This window comes from Sinohyriopsis cumingii, chromosome 15 (genome assembly GCF_028554795.1).
Source record: "Sinohyriopsis cumingii isolate HCF-2022 chromosome 15, ASM2855479v2, whole genome shotgun sequence".
Lineage (NCBI taxonomy): Eukaryota > Metazoa > Mollusca > Bivalvia > Unionida > Unionidae > Sinohyriopsis > Sinohyriopsis cumingii.
This window is the reverse complement of record NC_142975.1, coordinates 133,595,613-133,618,462: the sequence shown is the minus strand read 5'-3', so window position 1 is coordinate 133,618,462 and position 22,850 is coordinate 133,595,613. Positions and strand designations below refer to the sequence as shown.

Here is a 22,850-nt window from a genome sequence, read left to right as displayed (position 1 = left end):
TTTTGAAATTAAATGTAGAAAAAGCAGAAAACTGAACCTAATTAAAATACAGACAATTTAAAAGTAGAATGCAATTTTCATTTATTTTGTCAATCAATTCAGCCCTGCAGATGATATGTTAGAAAGCCATATAACCATATCAGGGTTAAGATAAGCTGAATAAATAAGGATGAAAAAATATGAAATTAAGAAGATATTTATCTGAATAACTCTGTCTGCACAAGCAGACTATGGCATTGATAGACTAAAAACCCTAATACAGCATTATGGAAATCTGGCATGGTACTCTGTAAATTACTGATACAAGAAATTAAGTTTTTGTAAGTGAAAAATCATATTTTGGAGCAGATGTATCCAATAGATAACATCTGTGAGCTCTGGAAAATTGTAAATAACAGCCACGTAGACCAGTTCCCCAACATCTTGAAGCTGAAAAAGCTAACCATGTATATGCACTTCAGAAGGAAGAACAGAAAACTATTCATGTACAGATAAGGAACAAAGTATGCTCAGAAATAATTAATAGATTAATACTTATATAACTAGAGGTGACATCTTTTAAAGATTTGGATTTCAGTAGAGCTCTAAAAAAGTGGAACAGGAAGAAAGAGACAGATATTGAAGTGTTAGGTAAATATTTAACAATGACATTTCCTCCTCCTCCTTCTTTTCTGCTCTCCCCTTCTTTCGGTGACAAAGGACAAAGTCCCGCCTCAAGATAAAATCCTGGCAGCAGCTCTCCTTAAATTGTACATGGGAACACATTTGGAATTTCTCTTGTTATGCAGAGATATTTAACCAGCAATTGAAGGTGTTGATGGAATAAATAAAATTAGCACAGAATCAGCAAAAGAGACTGATTTTAAACCACTCAAGTGATCACCTCATGTAAATTTATAAAAAAATTTGAACAGGACTGGGTGTCGTCAATAGTTTTTCTTCTTCACTAACAAATACAATGTACCTGTGGCCATAGCTGCAGTCTTTTAAATCTGCAAGAAGTACAATGTGATATACTTTGTTGCTATTCATGCTCATTCCCATGCTCCTTTGCACGAGGTAATTGCTTTATTTCTTCTGATTTGAAGATAACATCGTAATGTCTTCCAAGTTAAAGTGAGATACACAATTGGTAATAAGATCGTTTCAAAGCATCACTGGCATGCAAAACAAAGGGCCTGGTGGTTAAAGTGAGTTAAATGGAGCCACCATTAAAATGACCTTAAACGCTGAATAAAACTCACTGACAACATACAGCTAGCCTGTTTGAATGTTTTTTCTTCTTCTTGTCATCGATGAGAATTGCATATAAATATATAACTATATCTCTATAATCTGCATACTGGAAATACAACCAGCAAGTCAACATACATAAAGGGGCACCACCTACCTTTTAAAGATGGAAAGACTAACAAGTTCATATGTGTATCAATATGTATCATATTGCAGGCTGTGTATCGTGAATTATATCAATATGCAACACAGGTGTATCGTTTCACCCCTACTGAATAAGGATAGGTAATAAAATTTTAACAATAATTTAGTATAATTTAGGATGAAAAAAGAATTATTACTTTGAACTGAGTGCAGTAACATAAGAAAATATTATGTAAATGTTCATAACTGTGGTGATATAATAAGAAAGTAATAGGACAATAATCCAATGAGAGGTAAAGTCCCCTGTAAGTGCAAAGGATCCCATAAACTATACCCTTTTCCTGGAAAGCTAAAGAAACACTAAATATATCCAAGATTTATCAAAATAAGACATTCCTATTTATGATTCACTGAAACTATCTTGGAATATCACTAGTCATTCAATTTCCTTATTGTTTTCTTTCATTAAGATCATTTATTAAATTAAATTTTTTATCTTATTGATGGAAAAGACTCAAAAATTACAAATGAGCGCATGTCATTGTAAGAATAATTATATGCATCAGTTGCTGCAAATTCTCATACTACACTGAAACTTGTTGAAAGAGGACACTGAAACTTGTTGAAAGAGGACACTGAAACTTGTTGAAAGAGGACACTCAAAGGATCACCAAATTTATCATTTAAGAATACATCTTTTTTATAGAAATTAATATGATTACAGATATTAAGAAATGGGACTCGTAAATGATCCCTATCATAAGGTGTCTTTCAATTTCTGAATAAGGGCACAACAATCTTGTAAAATATCTAGTACAATACATGTGATATTTTAAACTAAAAGGGAAAAGATATTTTAATTATTCCAGTTTATCTGCCTCCTTATGTAATTTTATGATTTAATGATACATAAACAATACTGACAAAGGTATAATTCTCACCTGTTTAGGTAAACATCAAACCTTACTACAGCCTCCATGTTTAAAATCCATAGAAGTTCTAAGGGAAGAGTGGCCTGAAAATATACAACTACATAGGCAATTTCAACGATAAAAGTACCCTTTCATAAATTCTTTTAGGATGAAATAATAATACATTTACTTATCCAGTGTTAGGAAGTACCTGTAATTACCTGTAATTTTCTGTAGCAGACGCAAGAAAACATAATATTAACCTCGTATTTTTGAAGTGATTCAAGAATAATATTTTTCCATTCTAATACGAAATCATATCTAGCACTGCGAAACACAGAAGCATTGTTCATATCCTTTGCTTACATTCCTATTCCTCATCCCAGGGCTACAGCCCCCTCTCAAATCCTATCCCCATGGAAAAATAAATCTTCTATAACCCCTGCTTGGTTCTGATAAAAGAATCAATTGGGCTTGGTATCTGCCTAACAGCCAAGAAGAATCAATTGGGCTTGGTATCTGCCTAACAGCCAAGAAATCTGAACCAGCAGAATGGTTTCTGTATACATTTCTTCCAGTCTTGCTGACTCTAGTTGTTATCATTTATCAGGATAAAATTTTTATAGTAAATTCTGTTTTTCCAATAATACTTACCGGTTTTCTGTGCTATGTTTCACTGTCGGACTCTAGTCCAACATACCTATCTGACCTCACTCATGTGTACACACCAGCAAGATACTTACACTCCTCTTCTGACAATTGCATACTCATTATTCCCAATATGAAAACAAAGTCATATGGACAGCGTTCTTTTGCATACCAGGGCCCAGCAACATGGAATGAATTGCCCACTGAACTTAGGCACAAAGACACAGTGATCCCATTCAAGAGTGCTCTCAAAACTCACTTATTTCGACTGCAAGAACAAACTTAAAGCCCTAATAATGTTTCCTACCTTAAATATTCTTAGCATGTTTTTTTATGTTTTCTAATTTCATGGTGTTTGTTTTTGTAATCATATCATTATATGTTTTTTATCTTATAGGTGTTGTCTAATGTTGTAAAGCGTTTAGAGCTTCTAAAGATTAGGCGCTATACAAAGTCCTCATTATTATTATTATTATCTCATTAGATTAGGGGTAACTTTCTCTACTACCTCCAAATCCAGCCATCCCAGAAAGGCAAAAACCTCCATATATTTGAGCAGGGCATTGTACAAAAAGAAGCAAACACAACACCCTCAGGACATGGGGTTTATTTTCAAGAAAAACCAAAGAGAAAACACCAGACACGAAGACCCTAAATATTCAGATGCTATATTTTTTCATGAATTGTATTTGCCACCATAGGCCTAGACAAAATGAACACGATGTTGTTCATCCAGAGCCAATACGATGAGTGCCATGGGCTTTTATTAGGTGCCAGGTGCTTGATGTTATCATCCCCTTCATGCGCTTTGTGAACTGATTGATCATGCACTCAAGTGCTCACTCATGATCATCACGCACCTGGGTCACATAATCCTCCCTAAGTGTAAATGTTGCCTGATATTTAGCAAATTTGTTCCTGCAGCAACAAAAAAATGTACAGAAGCAAATAATCAATCAGTACAATACATGTCTTCAGAAATAAATAAAACATTAACCAATACATGACAGGTATTCACATATGATATCAAGATTTAAAAGCAACCATTAAAAAAAAATCATTTGAAAGATCATCCTCTTCTGTTTTGAAATGAACACCATACAAGAATGGTTTTCTATTATTACATATTCCTTTTTTCTTTTACTTCTATAGTAGTACTAGTGTGAGTGACCTAGTAGGCCAGCCCCAGAGGGATTTGAAACTTCCTGATTCTCCCCTGAAGACCACTACCCCACACATTTATCCATCATTCCGCAGCAATATTAGTTCATAACATGGAGGACAAGTAAAAAATAAATGGAACTACAGAGCTTAACAAGTTAAATTGCCCAGCAAAATAATTAAGTATGTAAAACCACTGTCATTGAAGCTACACCTACTTACGTAATGATGTCAAATTGTCCCCTTATATTTATATTTTTGTTAGTTTGACAATAAATGGGATATTCAGCATCACTCCCACCTACTAAAATAACCCTGAAAGATTTGGATAGACTGCAGTAACCCACACATAATACATTGTCTGCAAATATACCCACTGGCCAAGCCAATCGGATAGTCTTCGGTCTCCTGTAGAATGTCTTACTGGTTACTGGCCTGAGTCTTCCTGTGACACCTGGTTACGCTTTCAAGAGGCTGGCTAGTATGGGGGTTATTAACAGATCTACTATCAGGGGCGATCGATGTGCAGTGCTCATGGGGTCGGACAATCTCCTTCCCGGCCCAACCGGTCATCTGTGTGGTATATCAGTCGGTGTCTGAATCACAACTCAAAGATTCAGAGCTAGCCTCAGAAGAGGTAACCTTTTGTACACTTGTTTTTTTTCTGAACCAATTTCATGGGGGCTGGATCACAAGGAAGACAGTTAAATGGCAAAAGCATTACTATGCAATGTGCATATAGATTTCAGACATGCAACCCTTCTCACCTTGTACACTGGCATATATAAATTGGGGATTGATATGACCTGATATACGTCCTTGGTCCACTTGTAGCTAATTTTTGTTTCCCTTTTAGTCCAACATTGCACACTAGGACTTGGTCCCCTACTTCAAGTTTGGACTCTCAGGCCTTCTAATCATACTGGACCTTATTCTTAGCATGGCTATTGCTTGATTCCCATGTGAATCAGTGGTGGTCTTTCAGTTTTTCCACATTCGAGTGAGGTTCTGCAGTAGCCTTGCCACAATCTGGTGCGGTGCTTAGACAGGCATCAACCGAAAGCAGTTGGTGTCACCCAAATATAAGAAAATGGGGTGAGAATCCAGTGGAAACATTCTTAGTAGCATTATATGCATCGACAATTAGAGCAATGAACGACTTCCAATCTTGTTTTTGTTCTCCCTCCAATGTCCCTTGTGTTTTTAACAGTGTTCCATTGAAGCATTTGCAGGCATCATTTCCCTGTGGGTGAAATAGGGAGGAGTGAGGCTTCTGTATGTTTGCTAATTTGCATAGCTCCTTTATAACCATACCCTTGAAATTACATCCCTGATCAATGTGAAGCCTTTCCGAGAAACTGTAATATCAAAAAAGTGCTCATAAAAGGGCTTTAGTGTCAATCGAGCCGTTTGGTTGTAGCAAGGAACGGCCTGAGCATACCTGGTGAAATGATCAGTTATCACCAAGATATTCTCAAACCCTCTCACAGATCACTCTAGTGACAAAAAGTCTATGGAGATGAGCTCCATTGGGCAGGTGGTTTGAATTGTGGTTAATTCAGCCATTGCCCTAAACAGAGTCTTTTGACATACACAGTTTGTAAGACTCCACATTGTGATTCACGTCCTTCTCCAGACCAGGCCAATAAAACCTTTGCCTAGCTAACCAGAGTGTCATCTCCTTGCCCTATCACCCATATCATTATGGATATCTTTCAGAGCCAGGCTCTGTTATGACTTGGGATCACAAACTGTCTGATTGATTGACCATCGAGAAGTGGTTCTGTAAAGAATGCCATTTTCAAGTACAAGGCAGTTCAATTCATAAAGAAACTTCTGCAGACAAATTTTCTCTCCAGAGATCCTACTTCCTGGGCCAAAAACCTTACTCTTGAGGTCAATAACTTTTGCTATTGTTTTTTCGGTCAACTGTTACCTGTCCAACTCAATGTTGATACAACGCTCAGATGAGAACACCTCATCAACCGAATGAGGTGCCAAATCATCCAAAACACTCTCAATCAAGAAAACAGATACAGTGGCTGGATAGTAAATGGCTTCCACCACATCAAGGAATATTTGTGGTAAATGCAAGAGGATGTCAGCATCAGTGTTACTTTTGCCGGAGAAACCTACGAGATAGTCATAGAATTTATCCATCATGGCCAATTTTAACGCCAAAAACTCAAGCTTATTTACTGGGTCTCAATCTGCAACTCGCATAAGCAATGACCCTTTTTACACCATCCTGCTCTTGATATAGGACTGCTAGCATCAGTATGCACAATAAATGGTTTAGCATGGTCAGCAAAAGCTAAGATTGGGGTAGAGGTCAATTTATGACAGTTTGGATGTGGAGGTGAACCCTCCCATCTGCTAGGGTGTCCTAGTCACCTACTGTCCCTGACCAGGTTGTTACTATTTAACTCATCAGAGGGAATAATAAGGGTTGATTCGTTTGTTCAACTGATCACTTTGTTAAGTCACCGTGAGGTTTACACAGCCCTTTTGTCATTGGTGTCGCAGGTGCAGCTGGTATAGCTACTGGTGAGGTCATGTGACTAGTATTGTCACAACTTGCACTTGTAGCATCTGGGTTCCAAAATAAACCATTCTCTCATAGCTGAGTTTTGGATACATAGAGAAAATAAAATGCTTAGACACCAGGGAATATCCGGCATAGGAAAATGGTTCAAGGATTAGAAATTAATATATGCCATTGAGTCATTAATTCTCCCGATTTGTCAGTGTTTGGAACACCTTTCTCTGAGAAGCCTCAAAACTAGGAGGACACTGTGCCAAATTCACGTCATCTATTTACTCACCTACATAAAACGTAGGTGAGACTAAAAGGGAATTCCAAGAATAAAAAGCACTTGAGAGATATCTGTAATCATATAGATTCCCTGGTGTCTAAGCATTTTAATTTCTCTGGTAGGGATCAACATCTTGATCTAAATGGGAGTTCAGTCATATTTAACTTAGAGGTCAATTTATCTATAAGGGTCGCAGTTTCTTGGGCAGTGCTCCCAAGTCCAAGGAGCTACTTGTTTCTTTTTGGACTTGTTCTTTTTCTTATGAGACACCTTGGTCTTTCCATAAGCCTCTAACAGAGCATTTAACGGTTGTGCTATCTGCGGCGATAGTAACCAGTGAACCCCAAAAGATGACACAGCTCCTTTATGTTTTTAGGCTGTCTTAATAACATGTTTTCTCTGGGTCAGTCTTGATACCCTCCTCAAATATAATGTGACCCAGATAAACAACTGAATATATGAGCAACTCACAGTTAGAGGGTTTCAGCCTAAGACCATGCTGGTGTAAGTGTGCAATGGTTGACTCTAAACGGTCCATGTGCTCATCAAACGTCCTGGAGAAAATTATACAGACCAAGGGAATCAACTGTTACAGGTTAACTCCCTTTATAACCACTAGATGACTATCATTATACCAGGATGTAACCAGTTATTACATAAGTGAAACCTTACAGGAAAGGTGGGAGGTACTATTTTAATGTAATCAGTTAAGATTTTTTTTTGAAGAAACATAATCTACAAAAAATCTGCTTTCTCTGTCAAATAAATTACCTAATCATATTAGATTAGAAGCAAAGGGAAGAGGAGGAGGAAATGCAGAGCATACCACCTCTACCTGTATGACCCAGTAGGAACATGATTGCTCTATTATTTGATGAACTTCTCCTAATGTCAGTCTTGCACAATAGGAGACAATTTGGTTATACATGTGCAATGGAGATCCCTGTGGGATTCTGCACTTGAATATGGTCTCACCTGTTGTTTTCCAGGCAAATCTAGTGAAAGTGGCCAATACCAGCTGGTTCTGAGGTTTTGCTATCAAAATCAGGGCATGGTCACTGCCTATGCAGCTACCACTGGCCCAATGAGGTTTGGTTGTCTCCTTTGCGAGGCTGTATCTCATGGATACAAAGCTGGAGAAAGTGGTCTGAGTGTGCCATCCAACTGACTCCATTACATCTTCAGTTGAGACATTACATCTGACAAAAATGTTGAATGCATCATATAAAACAACATTTGAATTTCTCTAAAACTGAAAATATAGATCAATATGAAGTTTATGTATTGGATTAAATTGATTCTATGATGACCATCTTTGCAGCATGACAGAAAAAGTGAAAACTGGTTACATCAAGGTATAACTGTATCCACTAGAGGTGCATGGTATTACCAGGATACTGGTTTACCATGGTATGCATTTATTTCTGGTATATACACAGTACTTTTTTTTACTGTACCAGTACAATGGTAGTTTCTGTCAGTAAGGAATTTACAGAAATTCCTGAAAAATCTTGTTAAAATTTAATTGATATTAAAAGCATCTTTTTATGTTTTCATTTTGTCATGACAAAATAATTCCAATTAGTAGACAAAATAGTCTAATTTGTCACAAATTAATTTCAGCCATTACAAATATGATTTATGAATTTTAAATCATATTTTGACATGGCTAAAAGATGCCAATATAGTGGCTAAATGGATTTTTTGAAAGATATGAGAGAAATCCAACTTTTAGAACAATTTTGGACATTTTTTATTTTTAAAAATTGTCATTTTTCTGGTTATTTATTAGCATATGTCATTGTGTATGTTAAGTACATGCATTCCTTTGCAAGACAAAGAACTGTCACAAGATTTTCAGGATAGCAGTTGTTTGAATTTTATGTAATTTCTTTAATCCACTATATATTTTCTCATTTCTCTTTAGCTACAGATTTTGGATTAAAATGTGTACTGTAACAACAAATAAAATATCACAGCAAATTTATCTACTGTACATGTGAAGTACTGACCATTCAATTCATTGGGGAGGATTGCAAATGTTTTTGTTGAGCTGAGATATTTTCCTTTATCTCAAAATAATTATATTTTTATTTTGCTTTAAATCAGAATGAGATATTTTTCCAGCAATTAGAAATGTGAAAAGAAAAAAAAATCCTAGTCCCTACCTCAGAAAATTAAATTGTTGGTCCCCAATTTAAGTCATGGTACATATCACGGTATGTTAAAAAATACCACAGTACAAAATTTTTCATGGTACCCAGCTCTAATGGGCACCTAGCAGATAAAAAGGAGAATTAACATTTGTGATAACTCCCCTAATTTTGTGAGTCAAGAGGTGAGGCAAGTTCATTTGGTATGGTGCTATTTTCTAATATGTCGAACAAATATCACACTTTATCCAGGACAAAAGTGTATGTACCAATATTTTGCCCTTTCTGCGAGGGATAAGAAGAGTGGTGATCTCCCTCGATGCAACAGCTTGGTCCTTCTTAAGAAATACTTCATGGCTCACATTGGGTCCTATAGATTAACTTTTACAGATGAAGTGTCCAGAGTAGACAGGAATCTCATTACAAAGGTCTGTTTTCCCATGAATGAGAACCTGCTCTTGGCAATGAAACCAGGGGCCATCATGAGCGATACAGACCCATCTTGTTGGAACTGCATGTACTTCGGGTCCACTGATAGGGCATACATTTTGCAGATTCTTCCTGCCATTCATTATTGCAGTGAGCAAGCAGATCTTATCTGAGGTGAACCAATGAGCCTCTCGAGTGTGGTTCAAATAGTGTTAGGTTAGTACCCATGATTGATTCCACTTTGGGATAAGAGCCCGCATCTTTGGACATGTACCAAAATTGGACAAGAGATAATATTGGTCTTTGTTTTGTCCAATATCCTCTCTTCCATCATGATGCAGGGTGTCAGTGATCACAGAAAGGTACATTTTGATTGTGATTGGTATCAACCATTTGTTGTCAAAGAACTCTAAAAGGAAGCTAGCTATTTTAGGTATTGATGCCTGCAGTGGTAAACTGGAGGGCAGTATTTCTTGCAAGATTTCTCCACCACTGGTTGTGAGAACGGTTTGTTCCTGAAAGCTTGTTTAATATGATCCAGATGTGCAGGTTCAGCAACTCTGGGTTGGGATGAAACACCTGCTGTCATGGTTGCATGAGCAGATGAGGGATATCTTGATTTACCTGAAGATTTCTGTTGCAAGTTTGATCAGGTCATTCATCCAAGATTCTTCCCTTTTGAGTGGAGCAATCACGATAAGGTGAAACTTCAGTTCTCTTGCTTTCTGTATCAGGCAAGGAATCAGAGGTGTTGGAGGGTGAGTGCTGGGTTCCAGGCTAATCCAATTTATATAAATAGCATTAATTTAACTGTGTTGGCCTTAGGATCTGGCCTTGGTGAGACAGATGTTGAAAATTTGGTATTCCACCTTGTTGCAAAGAGATCCACCACTGGTCAATCCTATTGGGCATATATCTGAGTGAAAACCAAGGGATGAAGAGAGCATTTTGTTTGTATTAGTTGAATCTTCTGGGATAATGAACTTGCTGAATTCTCCTGCCACCAATGAAACATTTTCAAATATGACTTACATCTCAAGAATACTGATATGTCAGACCTGCCGACCCTGATGAGTCCATCTCAGTAAGTCAGTTGATTTTTTCCCCATAAGACTGACCAGTTTTCAGTAAGGTGTAATAAAATATCAATAACTGCTATTGCAAAGCTGGAAAACATAATTAAAAGTTTGATGCATCAACGATAAACATTATGTTCAACTGAAAAGTTTGTCAAGTACGCATGACTTTATTTGCCACTAGTACAGTTGCACAAATGTTAGTTCCAAACCCTATGCAACTCAATGGCTTGTTGCATATTTCTCAACTTGACATAATTCTTGGAAATTCTTTTCCATTTCACATGACGACGGCAATTATATCTCCCACCATAAGACATACTCAAATTGGTACATAATGTCCAATAAACATAATTGTGTCCTTAACAGCTTTTATTCACAAAAATTAGAATACACCTTTTTATTCTTCTGTGTTGATTATTAACGCTTTTCTAGAAGCTCATTTTCCCTTTCGTCTTAAACATGCATCACTTTCTGGATGCCAGGAAAGTCATAAGAGTTAGCAGATCTGATAAGTAAATGACAATCGGGGGGTGGGGTGTCACACCAATGGCTTCCAGGAAAGATGTAAGCAGGTGTGCCTCCCAGCTGTCTGCACTCATATCCATACAGTTGTGATTTCAGAAGTTTCACTGCAAAGGTAATTCCAACTTGAGCCAAGTGCTGTTGCCCAATTGTCTGAGATGGTACCTCAAATTTGTGCAGATTGTGAGAGTTGGTCCAATGGGCATAGTCTCAGCCTCCACCTGGACAAAAGAATCATCTGTAATGGGTACATAAATATGCAAACTAGGACTAAGAGATCCACTGTCACAATCTGTATTATCAAAGAAGCCACCACTACACTTATTTTCCAATGATCATTCCTGAGGGAGATTCACTCTGTTTACGAGTGTAGATTTTCATAACAGACAAAAAATGTTGAGATGGTACGAGGTCAGATTTGTCAAAGAAAAAATGTGTGGTTCCAGTAACGAGACCTGCATTATTTTAATGGACCCAACCTTATAACATTTTATCACATGCACATAAAAAAGTCCAAAACAGTAACAATAGATCCAAAACTGACATAATCACAACTGGATAAAAAAAGTAATAAAAAAAATATTTAATACTGAAGATCAATTTTTTAATGCTGTTAAAGAACCACCAATATTTTGTTTTATTTTGGCCAAAAATCTTTAAATGAAGTTAATAACTGATTCAACAATCTTTTCAACATACTTAAACCATGTGAACAACTTCTTTACCAAGTTCACTAGTTACACCCATTTTCACTTACCTCTTTGAAAAGAAGTGAAAGGAATTTGGTCTGGTTAAAACTGTTCTCCATTATCAACTGCTTTATAAAATGAACAACTCTCTGTATATCAGCCTAAAAATAAAATGGTTCAAATATAAATATAAAATTCATGAACAAAAAAATATAAAAACTATTAAGCTCATTTTTGCAAGTTTAGTTCCCTGACATAATACATGCTTGTTTGTTGTTTTTTCAACTATATTCTGAATTTTAAAAACTGATCTTGATTAGCCTTGATAATATTTGGTTAACACAGTGAACATGCAAATCAAGACAAATGCCTTTCAGGTGTAAAACAGCTGACATGCAGTGCAAAATAAAAGCCCTACAGGTGTAAGATGGTGCAGAAAAGAAGTGAGATAAATTACATATATTTAATTTGTATTGTGTGATTGTCCATTGTTCATAACTGAGGAGATAAGTTTTGGTCTACATGACTAATGTCATTTTCTTAATACATGTCTACTTGGATTTGAGTTTAGGACAAGGGTATTCCCCTTGGAAAAATATGGTAAACCTGATCTTTACCAGATAGTTTGCTAAAGTTTAAGTATACAAACCTGACCTTGTTTACAAATATATGGAAATATCCATTGTATCATTAAGTCCGGTGATGGTGTGTACATTAGGTTATTTACAACAGAATTATTTATTCCTTTCTTAACATCTGTAATGGAATCAGTCTTTCAGTTGTGTTAAGTAATAATTTGAGAGGATTTATTTATTTAAATTATCCAATGGAATTGCAAAGCGCTCATTGATACCTTTGGACTAAATTACTATTCTGCAATATCATTTAAAGACGATTATATCAATGTGATGCATCAAGACTGTTAGCATGTCAACACATTCCAGACTTTTGGTACATCAGTATATTCAAGATTGGAATTCATTTGGAACACTGGAATTCATTCATAACACTCTATATTTTTAGACTTGCAATAGAACTTTAACTCATTTGGCCCCAGAGGTTTTTGGCATTTTCGCCTGAAATGCACATAGGAAATACATTTGGGGGGCTATTTCTGAATACATCGGCTTTCAACAGATTTTCCATGAGGCTAATGCCTAGCTGTATTAGAAACATCATTTTCCATTGGTTATTTTGCTTGCGCATGAGCAGAAGGGTAAAACTGGAGTTCTTTGGGTTTTTGTTGTTGCTTAATGGACCCATCATTTTCGTACAGAGACCGCTCTTTATTCCAAATGTCCACCTTATCCTAGTTTTTGCAAAGGTTCACCTGTCTATGTGCAGTTCAGACCGGTCTGCCTAAGATCTGAGGCTAAAAGGTCTCAAATCAGACATAAAATTGCATTCCGACCATGAACAAATTTTGGGTGAAAACAAAACGGGTCCAAAAAATTAGGTTTTTTCCTCTGTATTTTGTAGTGCAACTAGAACTTCCAGATTATTTGGTATCATTTTAGAGCTATATCTGTCTGCTTTTTTTTAATGCCACCCACATTGGTGTATCTTAAATGACCTTGATGCTGCAGAGCTCAGAAATAGGGTACAGCCTCATCACGCCTACAGATGGGATTGGGGCCGAATCAGTTAGTGACTATTTGGGATTTAATTCACAATACTGCAAGTTCTTTTAAATTTTTATTTTGTATTCTAGGGAAATAAATTATGAGATGAGGGTCCTTAAGGTGTGAGATAGTGAACATACAATTACAAAGCAAGAGAAAAGCCGTTCAAGTGTTGGATAGGCATTGAAGTCTGGGGTAAGCTTTTCCTCTAATATACAGAACATGGTAAAGACTCTAAATAAATCTTAGGAAAATGCAAAAATTTCAGTATTTCTGAACTCTCACACATGATCATCCTTTCTTCTTGACTGATTTATTTGTGAACCTAGAAAGAATTATATTCCCTGAATCTAGTGTAAAAGACAAGGAATGTTTAATCCTCAATTTATTAGTGAAACCAAGCATGTGTGTATTGGCATGGACACAGTATAACTCATCTGGTAAAAATGATGATTCAACATACACCTCTCCCTCGATAACTCGCACACAATGGGATCCACAGACATAGATTGCACTATAAGTGAGGGCATGAGTTACCAAGGGACCTCCAAAACTTGTTTAAAATCGTTTTGACATCGAGAAAACCATGGGGAGTGCGGGGGAAGAGAGCTGGGCAGTTTAAAGACATTCCTCATTTTACAATCACGTCAATAACAATTTTTTTAACAACGCACTTTTTTCTAATGAAGTTGTTTATTATTCTGTTTAAATAACATTTATTTTCAAAATGTCCAATATGTGAAAGATCGTTTCGATTGGTTTCAACAACCATCATGTGTACGTGAAAAATCTGTGTATTATGTCACTGCTTTTTGTTTTCCTGATGAGTCTGGTTCCCACAGTGGTGTTTAATAGTAACCTGCCAAATCATGAGCCCACAGCAGGAAACTAGACTAACTGTTGATTCACCACCAAACAAGATTCCTTTTTTTCAAAAACATGCGATATTTCGTGAGACAATCGTCTACGTTGAAACTCAATTTTTGTATTGTTCAATCAGTACAATATTGATGTTGTGATTTCATTGGAAGTAATAATGAAACTTCTTAACATCCTTGAGGATATATCTAAATACCAGTTCAAGAATTCTCTGAAATAGCTTGCCCATAATGGTATGGCTCTGTGAAATCAAGCCCTTTATTTTATGAAGTATTCATTTCGCTTGGCAGCCTTGTTATCTTTGATCACAGTTATGAAAGAGTCAGTTAATTTAAGGTAGTTTATGTTACATACACAAGAACATTTATACATTTATAACAGTGTTCAATTGACGAAATGAAGTGAGTTCACCCAACATATGACCAGGGACGCTAGATTTTAAGTTTGTAGTATTTTGTGCCTTTTAACTTTTTTTTTTATTCCATCTCTCTTTTTTGTTATTCAAAAGACATAATTAACTTGATAATACAAAGGAGGCCAGCTTTTTATTCAGTGCAACAATACAATAAATCCTTCTGCAAGTCAGTTATCAAAAAAAGGTCAGCACTTAATTAGGTTATCTGAGAAACGCGTGCGGACACAATTGTTACTGTAGATTGACGCATTTTACAAGAGGACACATTGCATTTATGACAATTACACTTAAAAGGAACTAAAAGATATACCGTATTTACCGCATATGTTGGGACACGATAAAATAATTAATTTTTTTTTCCTGTCCCAGAACTTATGGTGAAACATTTTTTTCACTTTGGTCACATGTCCCAAGACATAAGAAACAAAATAAATCTGTATTGCATTTGTGCTTGCCCCCCCCCAATGCACGTTGCAATAAAATAGATAAATAAAACGCTTAATTGATAATAAAAAGAAAGAAACTAACTTTGTGTTGTTATCATTTATTCCTTTTTTCAACATGAGCATTAAAGAATAAAATATTTCCACGAAATTCATGTAAGTAGCGTAGGATTCTACACTGTAGCGTGTATCAATTATGTCCGATACCACATACCTCGTTTTCATTGACATGAATATTGAGAAACAATTGTGTGTGGTTGTGCTCAAAGGTTTGAATATGTTATCCGACTGAAAACTGGAGCCAACAAAATCGCAAACAAGAGGGAAATAGTCAACCGATATCTTGAAGACGCCATTCACGCATGACACAGTGTTGCATGCAAAATAATCAAGACTGAATTATATCCATGTCTACTGTATGACAGTATCTCGCAGATAAAAATCATTTGAAAACACATTCACTTGAGGGCAAGTGACAATCTTTTCACCACCTTGGGTTACAAAATTAACCTTACTATTTACCCGCCGACATCAATGCTCCTTTGTATTAATTATAACCACATATGCCAAGCACATAGAAGCCCTGGTGGTGAATAAACATGACTGTCATCTAGCAGTTAACTCCTTCTTTGAACCTACCAACAGGACAACAAAGACAAAAGGTTCTTTTATTACAAAGCAAGCCGATTTCAGAAGCCGACTTTGGTTACTTTTTTTGTAAAGGATATCAATACAAAAGTTATTTTATTGCAAAGCAAGCCAACACCGGAAGCTGATTATGGATTCTGTGAAGTGAGCCAATCTTTTGTTTTTGAATATACAAAGATGGCCGAGCTATGGAAGCAAACTTGAGTTCCTTTTCAACTGTATTCACGGGAATTTTGAAACAATGGAACAAATTTTAAAGTGACACAATATAGTACTTTGTGCACAGATGTCGATGACCCAGCATCAACCAGAATAATTGGTGAAAATAAAATCATGTGATGAATTCGTGAAGGCCAGAAAGGAAGCAAACGATTTTGTAAACAAAAGGGAAATAATCAACCGCTAAACTGAAGACAACTGTCATTCACGCATGGCACGGTGTTAGGTGCAAAATAGCCAAGATTAATTTATATCCAGGTCAACTGTATGACAGTATCTTGCAAACAAAAAAATCATTATTTGAAAACACATTTACTTGAGTGCAAGTGACAATCTTTTTGCCAGCATGGGTTACAAAAGTATCATTACTATTTACCTACAGAAATCAGCCCTGGTGGTAAATAAACACAACTGACAGACAGTAGTAAACTTCTTCTTTGAACTTACCGACAGGACATCAAAGACAAAGGTTATTTTTATTACAAAGCAAGCCGACGTCTGAAGCCGACTTTGGACTCAGAAGCCGATTTTTTTTTAAAAGGATATCAATACAAAGGTTATTTTATTTCAAAGCAAGCTGACATCGGAAACTGACTATGGATTGTTTTAAGTGTGCCAATATTTTATTTTTTAGCTTTGACTATACAAAGACGGTCAAGATATGGAAACTAACATTGGTTCCTTTTCACCGGTATTCACGACAATTTTGAAAATAAAGTGAAATAATGGAACAGTTTTTAAAGTTACACAATATAGTGCTTCATGCGCGAATATCGATGACCCAGCATCATCCAAAAGATATGGAGAAAATAAAATCACGTGATGAATTGGTGAAGGTCAGAAGAGAAACATAATTTTGCAGACAATATGATCATTAAAATAGATGAAACTCTAGTGTACTTTGATCGCATTCCTAGATGGACTGATGAGCGTCAGAAGTGTGACAATTAGCAAGACTAGTGCATATTTGAAAAAATCTGACTTTTTCCCTTGCAGTTTCCGCTTCAGGTGGTGTGTTGTCTCTAACAATTTTTCAATTTATGAGAAAGCTAAAAAAATATTCATGTACCAAAAGAATAGATCGTACGTGTGCAGGAGAAGGGTTGTGGAATGGTTGTGTTGATGAGATGCTGCTGCAGTGGATTAAAGAGTTTTATCTCAAGTACACAGTTTTATATTTCTTTAAATAAAAATTTCAGTTGGAGTGCAATTTTCGACATGTAATTTTTGAATGATTCAAAAGGTGTCCCACAACTTACGACTCGAAAAAAACGATGTGTCTCAGAACATACAGTGCACAAAAAAATTACTTTTAAAATTAATTTATGGTGTCCCAACAAATAGTGTCCCAATATATACGGTAAATACGGTAACTAGAACACAAATTTCAATTTATAAAAATATTATTTAATTTGTATTTATTTATTAAAGTACTGCCTCCACTCGGCACAAGTGACACTGTCATTAATCAAAATTTCCTTACATATCGTTAACTGCAGTGTACTAGGAATGTCGTTTGGAAAGAAAATGTTAAAACTTGTATAATCTATTTTTAAATTTGATTTTCCATAATAAAATTTCCAGGTCCTATCTACCATTTTTGACGATAAAACAAGTGATATATCAAAGTTTCCTTTACCAATTTGTATTGTGATTTTCTTCAAGTTCAACAAATAGGCATCAATTTTTGGGGTATTTACTGATTTAAAAAATGGGATCCACGCCTGACCCCGCATTATAAGCGGGTACAAGAGTTATCAGGACAGGAGTTATCGAGGAAGTGGTGTATATGTCACTAGTATTACCTGTATACCAAATTTTTTAACCAGACTATTAATATCATCTTTGTTTTAGCCATTGTACTATCATCACACCTGATTAGGAAACTGCAGCATCCCACTTTTTTTTAGAGCACACTATGCTCAACATTAAATCAGAAGTTTTCCTTCTTCTGCTTTTTTACTTCATTCCATTTAGAAATATGTGTATTTATCTAACTCAAAAGTAAATACATCATTTAATTTATAGTTGTTTATGCCTGCACACTCATGGTGTTTCTGCTTTCAAATTATCGTACAATGAATAAAATATTAAGTTTGAACCTGCGCATCTGGATCATACTAAACAAGCTCTCAGGAACAAACAGTTCTCACAACCAGTGGTGGAGAAATCTTGCAAGAAATACTGCCCTCCAGTTTACCACTGCAGGCATCAATACCTAAATCCAAAGGATTTATGTCATATTAAATACTATTGTTGATGATCATGAATGTAATGACTATTTTATGGAAACTGTTTGAATCTCGACTTGATTTAATTTAATAACTCATGCACAGAGTAAAGGAACATGCAGTAAGCCATGTCATGTGATGTCTGCCCTTCTTCCTGCAGAAAGGATTGTGATTTAGGCTGCTGAAGACCATGCAACCACAATATCAGAAGTACTCCATCTGTTATCCTGACCACTTTTTGAAAAAAATACTCATGTGCACATGCCAAATTAGGAAAGCCATAAAGCACTTGTTCTCATACTTTACCATAACAAAGCAAAGAGTTTTTAATAAAGTATTCCATCCATGTCTGATAAAACATGAATCCTTGAGGTGTGAGATAATTAACAGACGAGATTATAGTCAATAATGTGAGAGACAGTAAACAAGAAAATTGAGATGGGATTCTCTTGTGCTTTTTATTTTACTGTATAGATGATATCTGAGAAATTATATACATTTGGCTATAAGATTTACATGAAACTAATTTTGTGACACCATTTTTGATAGACTGGTTAAGAAGCACAATTTAAAAAGTTTAATGATTTCCAGGTCTGACTGCCGTATATGCCGTATAACATGCCGTATATGTCAAACAAAAACCTTTCTCTGGGTCTGTTATGTAATATGATTTTAAAAAGAAGCACAAAAATGCATCATATTTTCAAGCTACCACTATCTCTTCATTAACTCAAACATTTAGGAAAATCCTTTTTTTTTAAATGAGAGGGGAATAACCCAAAACAATTTTCAGTTCTTACACTGATCCCTGTTTTAGGCAGTTTCTTTCCACTAATTACTGCAGAAATTACTGTTGCCAGAGGCAACTTTAACACTTTTCAAAATCATTGATGCCTGAGACAGGTTTAACTGTACTAATTAGTGATGACTATCTTTATAGAGAATTAATTATAATCATGGCATCTTATTTATCAGAAAATCTATTAAGTCTGCTTGCTTTTGTCAGTATAGTAAGTGTATACCTTGCTGGAGGCATCCAAAATCTGTCCAGACTTAGGAAGGATGGAGAGAATTCTAACAGCACAGTTAACGCTGAGATGCAGGGCTGATGAGGGTTTACTGATGTTTCCACCACCAAAGATTAGTGATACTATGTTCTTATCTGTAACAAATACATGTTTATTAATCTATAAATACATTAAATGTACATATTTTATATTTCACAATGTTGTTAACTGTAACAAACACATATGTATTTATTAATCTGTAAAAACAGTACATACTCCATACAAAAGCAAAGTTTCGTTTTCTTTTCAATGAACAAAACATATTTTTAAATTAAACCTTAACAGTTTCCAATTCCTGACTTTAAATATCACTATTTTATATTTTAAGATAACGTGTTTTTATTTTAAATGTCTCTTTTTTGAGATATGCAAATATTATGACAATTAAATGTTTAATTTGCCTTTAAAAGTATCACAGAAGTTTTGTTATGTTATTTAGTCTTCTTTCCATCTGAAAAAGGAATAAATATTTAGGCATCAATTATAATGGGATTTCAATTTACTCTTTAACACTAAATTTTTAAGTGTGCATTTTACCGTTCATCATTTTGAGTCATATATCTTGAAAAAAAGAAAGAGGATGGGAATGACAATTATTTCCATTTTATGATCTAAACTCAAATTAAGTGAGGCCAATGTAATTATGTTAATTAAAGCAGTGACAGGTAAACTCCACGGGAGCCATAGACTTACCAGTGGTTGCATTACAATCTTCACTTTTAGCTTCATCTTCCTCAATTTTTACCCTTTTTAATGAAGATGCCTGCAATTATAAATATGCACATTAAAAAAAATATTTCCAAAAATCAAATACATCAGGAACAAGATTTTCGGATAAACTGCAATAGTAAAGGTGCATTATTTGCCTCTTAAGTATAAAAGAATTTACAAAGTTAAAGAGAGATTTTTTGGGGGTCAAAGCATTAGAATTAGAACTGAAATGAGAACCAACTTTTCCTCTCTAAATATTTCTTGAATGCATTAGGTGAGGATTTGAACATTTGTCGATTTTAATAAATGTACTGAGTCCATCCTCTTTGTGTTTACTGACACTCCACACACAATGTCAATCTACATTGAAAACACTGTGAACTAAGTCATCTAAATCTAAATAAATGACATTTGAGGGGTCTTTTATATTTTTTCTTGGATTAACACTTAAACTCCAACGAATGTGTATTTTAATTTACCCTGCATTTCTACAAACACAGTGCAGCCATAAATGATCCTTTCGTGATGAAGACAACAGTTAAGGAATGCTGAAACTTGATTACATATTCATTTATGAAAATCTCAACAAGAATCCCATGAAGGGACTGATGTTGTACTGTCTAAAAATAATTTCCAGGAATTCAAGATCAGGCCATTTCTTCTTTTTAACTGCTGTAACCATTTCTGAAGCAGTAACATTTTCAAATTGCACCATTTACATTTAGAGCAAACTGAACACCAACAGAAGAATGAAACCTCCATGCCAATATGATCATCCATTCAGAAGAATTAGACAATTTTCAATAAGCTCATTGTGACAGCTATATTAGATGTCTGTGGAGCAACGATTTCTTTTCAGGCCAACAAGATATCACAAGTCTTTTAGAGAAAACCCTAGGTTGATGTGGCTATGAATTCTTCTGGAGTAGCAAGATTTTTAAATGGATACCATGGTGACCAGATTGGATGTTAGATAAGTGTCACTTTAATTCAGGATCAAGTACATCTTCTGCTGAAAAATCCATGTTGACTTTTTCTTTAAGGATAGTGTAAAAATTTCCGGATAACTGTCTTGATGACTATATTAGAGGTCAGTTCAGCATCATTTTCATTCAGGACAAAATTGATATCATAGTTAGTCTCCTGGAGAAAACTTCATGCTGACAGGACTTTCCATTTAGGAGGAGTAGTAACAAAATTTTCAAGACAGCTGCCATGGTATCAATACTTGCTGTTAGATTACCACAACTTATATTTAGTACCAGATAGTCATCACAGGAAGTCTTCTGGTAAATACCTGATGTTGATATGATTTTCAATATAGAAGAAGCATAAGATTTTCAATACATCTGCTGTGGCAGCCATATTGGACAGCAGATCAGCACAAGTTGTATTTTGGACCAACTAGACACTATAAGAAGTCATCTTGTGAAAACCCCATGCTAATATGCCTTTCCATTTAAGAAGAGAAGCAATAACATGATATTCAAGATGGACACTGGTGGCCATACTGAATATCAGATTGGCACCATTTTCATTTAGGACCAACAGGACATAATAAGAAGTTTTTATTTAAAACCCTATATTGATACTACCATCCACTGAGCTGCAATAACAAGATTTTTGAGACGGTTACTGTGGTGGCTATACAGGATGTCTAGATGACACCATTTCATTTAGGACCAGCTAGACACCGTAAGAAGTCTCCCAGTGAAAAACCCTATGCCAATGTGAATCTCCGTTACAAGAAGATTTATGTAGCAATAACAAGATTTTCAAGATGAAGGTTGTTGTGGCCATACTTAAATACCTGTGCAGCACTATTATCAACTAGACCTTGAGATGAATGTATGTGTAAAGTTTCATAGCAATCCTTTAAAGTCTTCTTGGCATTGGTCCATCTACAGGAGACAATGGTGTAGCTCCAGAGGAAGTTTTTGTTTCTCCTTTCTAGCTCTCTTTTCAGTTTGCTTTATGTTTCTATCTTCCTCGGCTTTTTGAATGCCCTGTCTGATGGCTAGGCGCCAGATGGAATGGTCATTAGCACAGCTCTCCCAGTCGTTGACATTGATGTTGGCCGTCTAAAGTAATCCTTTAAAGTAGTTTAGAAGTAATGATAGGAAACTTGTGCTAAAGGATGAATGGGCTTCAGATGATGGACAACAGGTCTTCTGTTATATATGACCAGCAGAGTGAAAAATTTCTTTGGGAAGTGATTTGTTCACAATCAAGTATATATCAGATATGTGGCCAATGAAATTTAATTAAATCTGGAAATGTTGACTGCAAATCTCAACAATTTGTCATATGCTGGACACATTCGACAGTTCTGACTTTTTGACCAACAATAAAGTCCCAAAATCAGACACTGAAAGTTTCTGCTAACCCATAAGAAACTCATATTCAGACTTCATAAATAATTTTTTCAAATGAAACACATGCATAGGTAATGACTATTTTTATACATAAAATGTGCATTGCAATAGGTGTGAAATTACCATGTGATTTTTGTAAACAGAATAATGTAATCTCTACCAAGGCCAGTTACCTGGGAACTAGTTTTAACCAAGTTGTGGAGTAGTCCACTCAGGTTTATGGGTAAAGAGGGATTTCCAACAAAAAGCTGTCATTTTCAAATGGGAATTGGAAAGAAAAGTGAAACAATCCACATAAATTTCAAATATATGATGAAAACTATGCTTTTGTACTAATACACAGCAAAAACGGAGTAGTAAACTTCTATTATAATAGCGAACTCACAATAAACTTATATGGCTGTTCTAAAGTAACATCAACTGGCATACAAACATCATGGTGATAAAAACAGCTG

General features: G+C 35.4%; 1 protein-coding gene across 1 annotated transcript in view; it reads right to left on the bottom strand.

The window, feature by feature from the left end:
* Positions 1-22,850, bottom strand: part of LOC149782811 (Fanconi anemia group A protein-like) — a 293,000-nt gene that overhangs the window by 264,793 nt on the left and 5,357 nt on the right. The window contains exons 3-6 of the mRNA XM_089934328.1: positions 20,003-20,072; positions 19,265-19,404; positions 11,854-11,946; positions 2,319-2,392 (exon numbers count right to left, since the gene is read on the bottom strand). Of these exons, the coding sequence (XP_089790454.1) occupies positions 2,319-2,392; positions 11,854-11,946; positions 19,265-19,404; positions 20,003-20,072 (377 nt within the window). The remainder of the gene's footprint in view (positions 1-2,318; positions 2,393-11,853; positions 11,947-19,264; positions 19,405-20,002; positions 20,073-22,850) is intronic.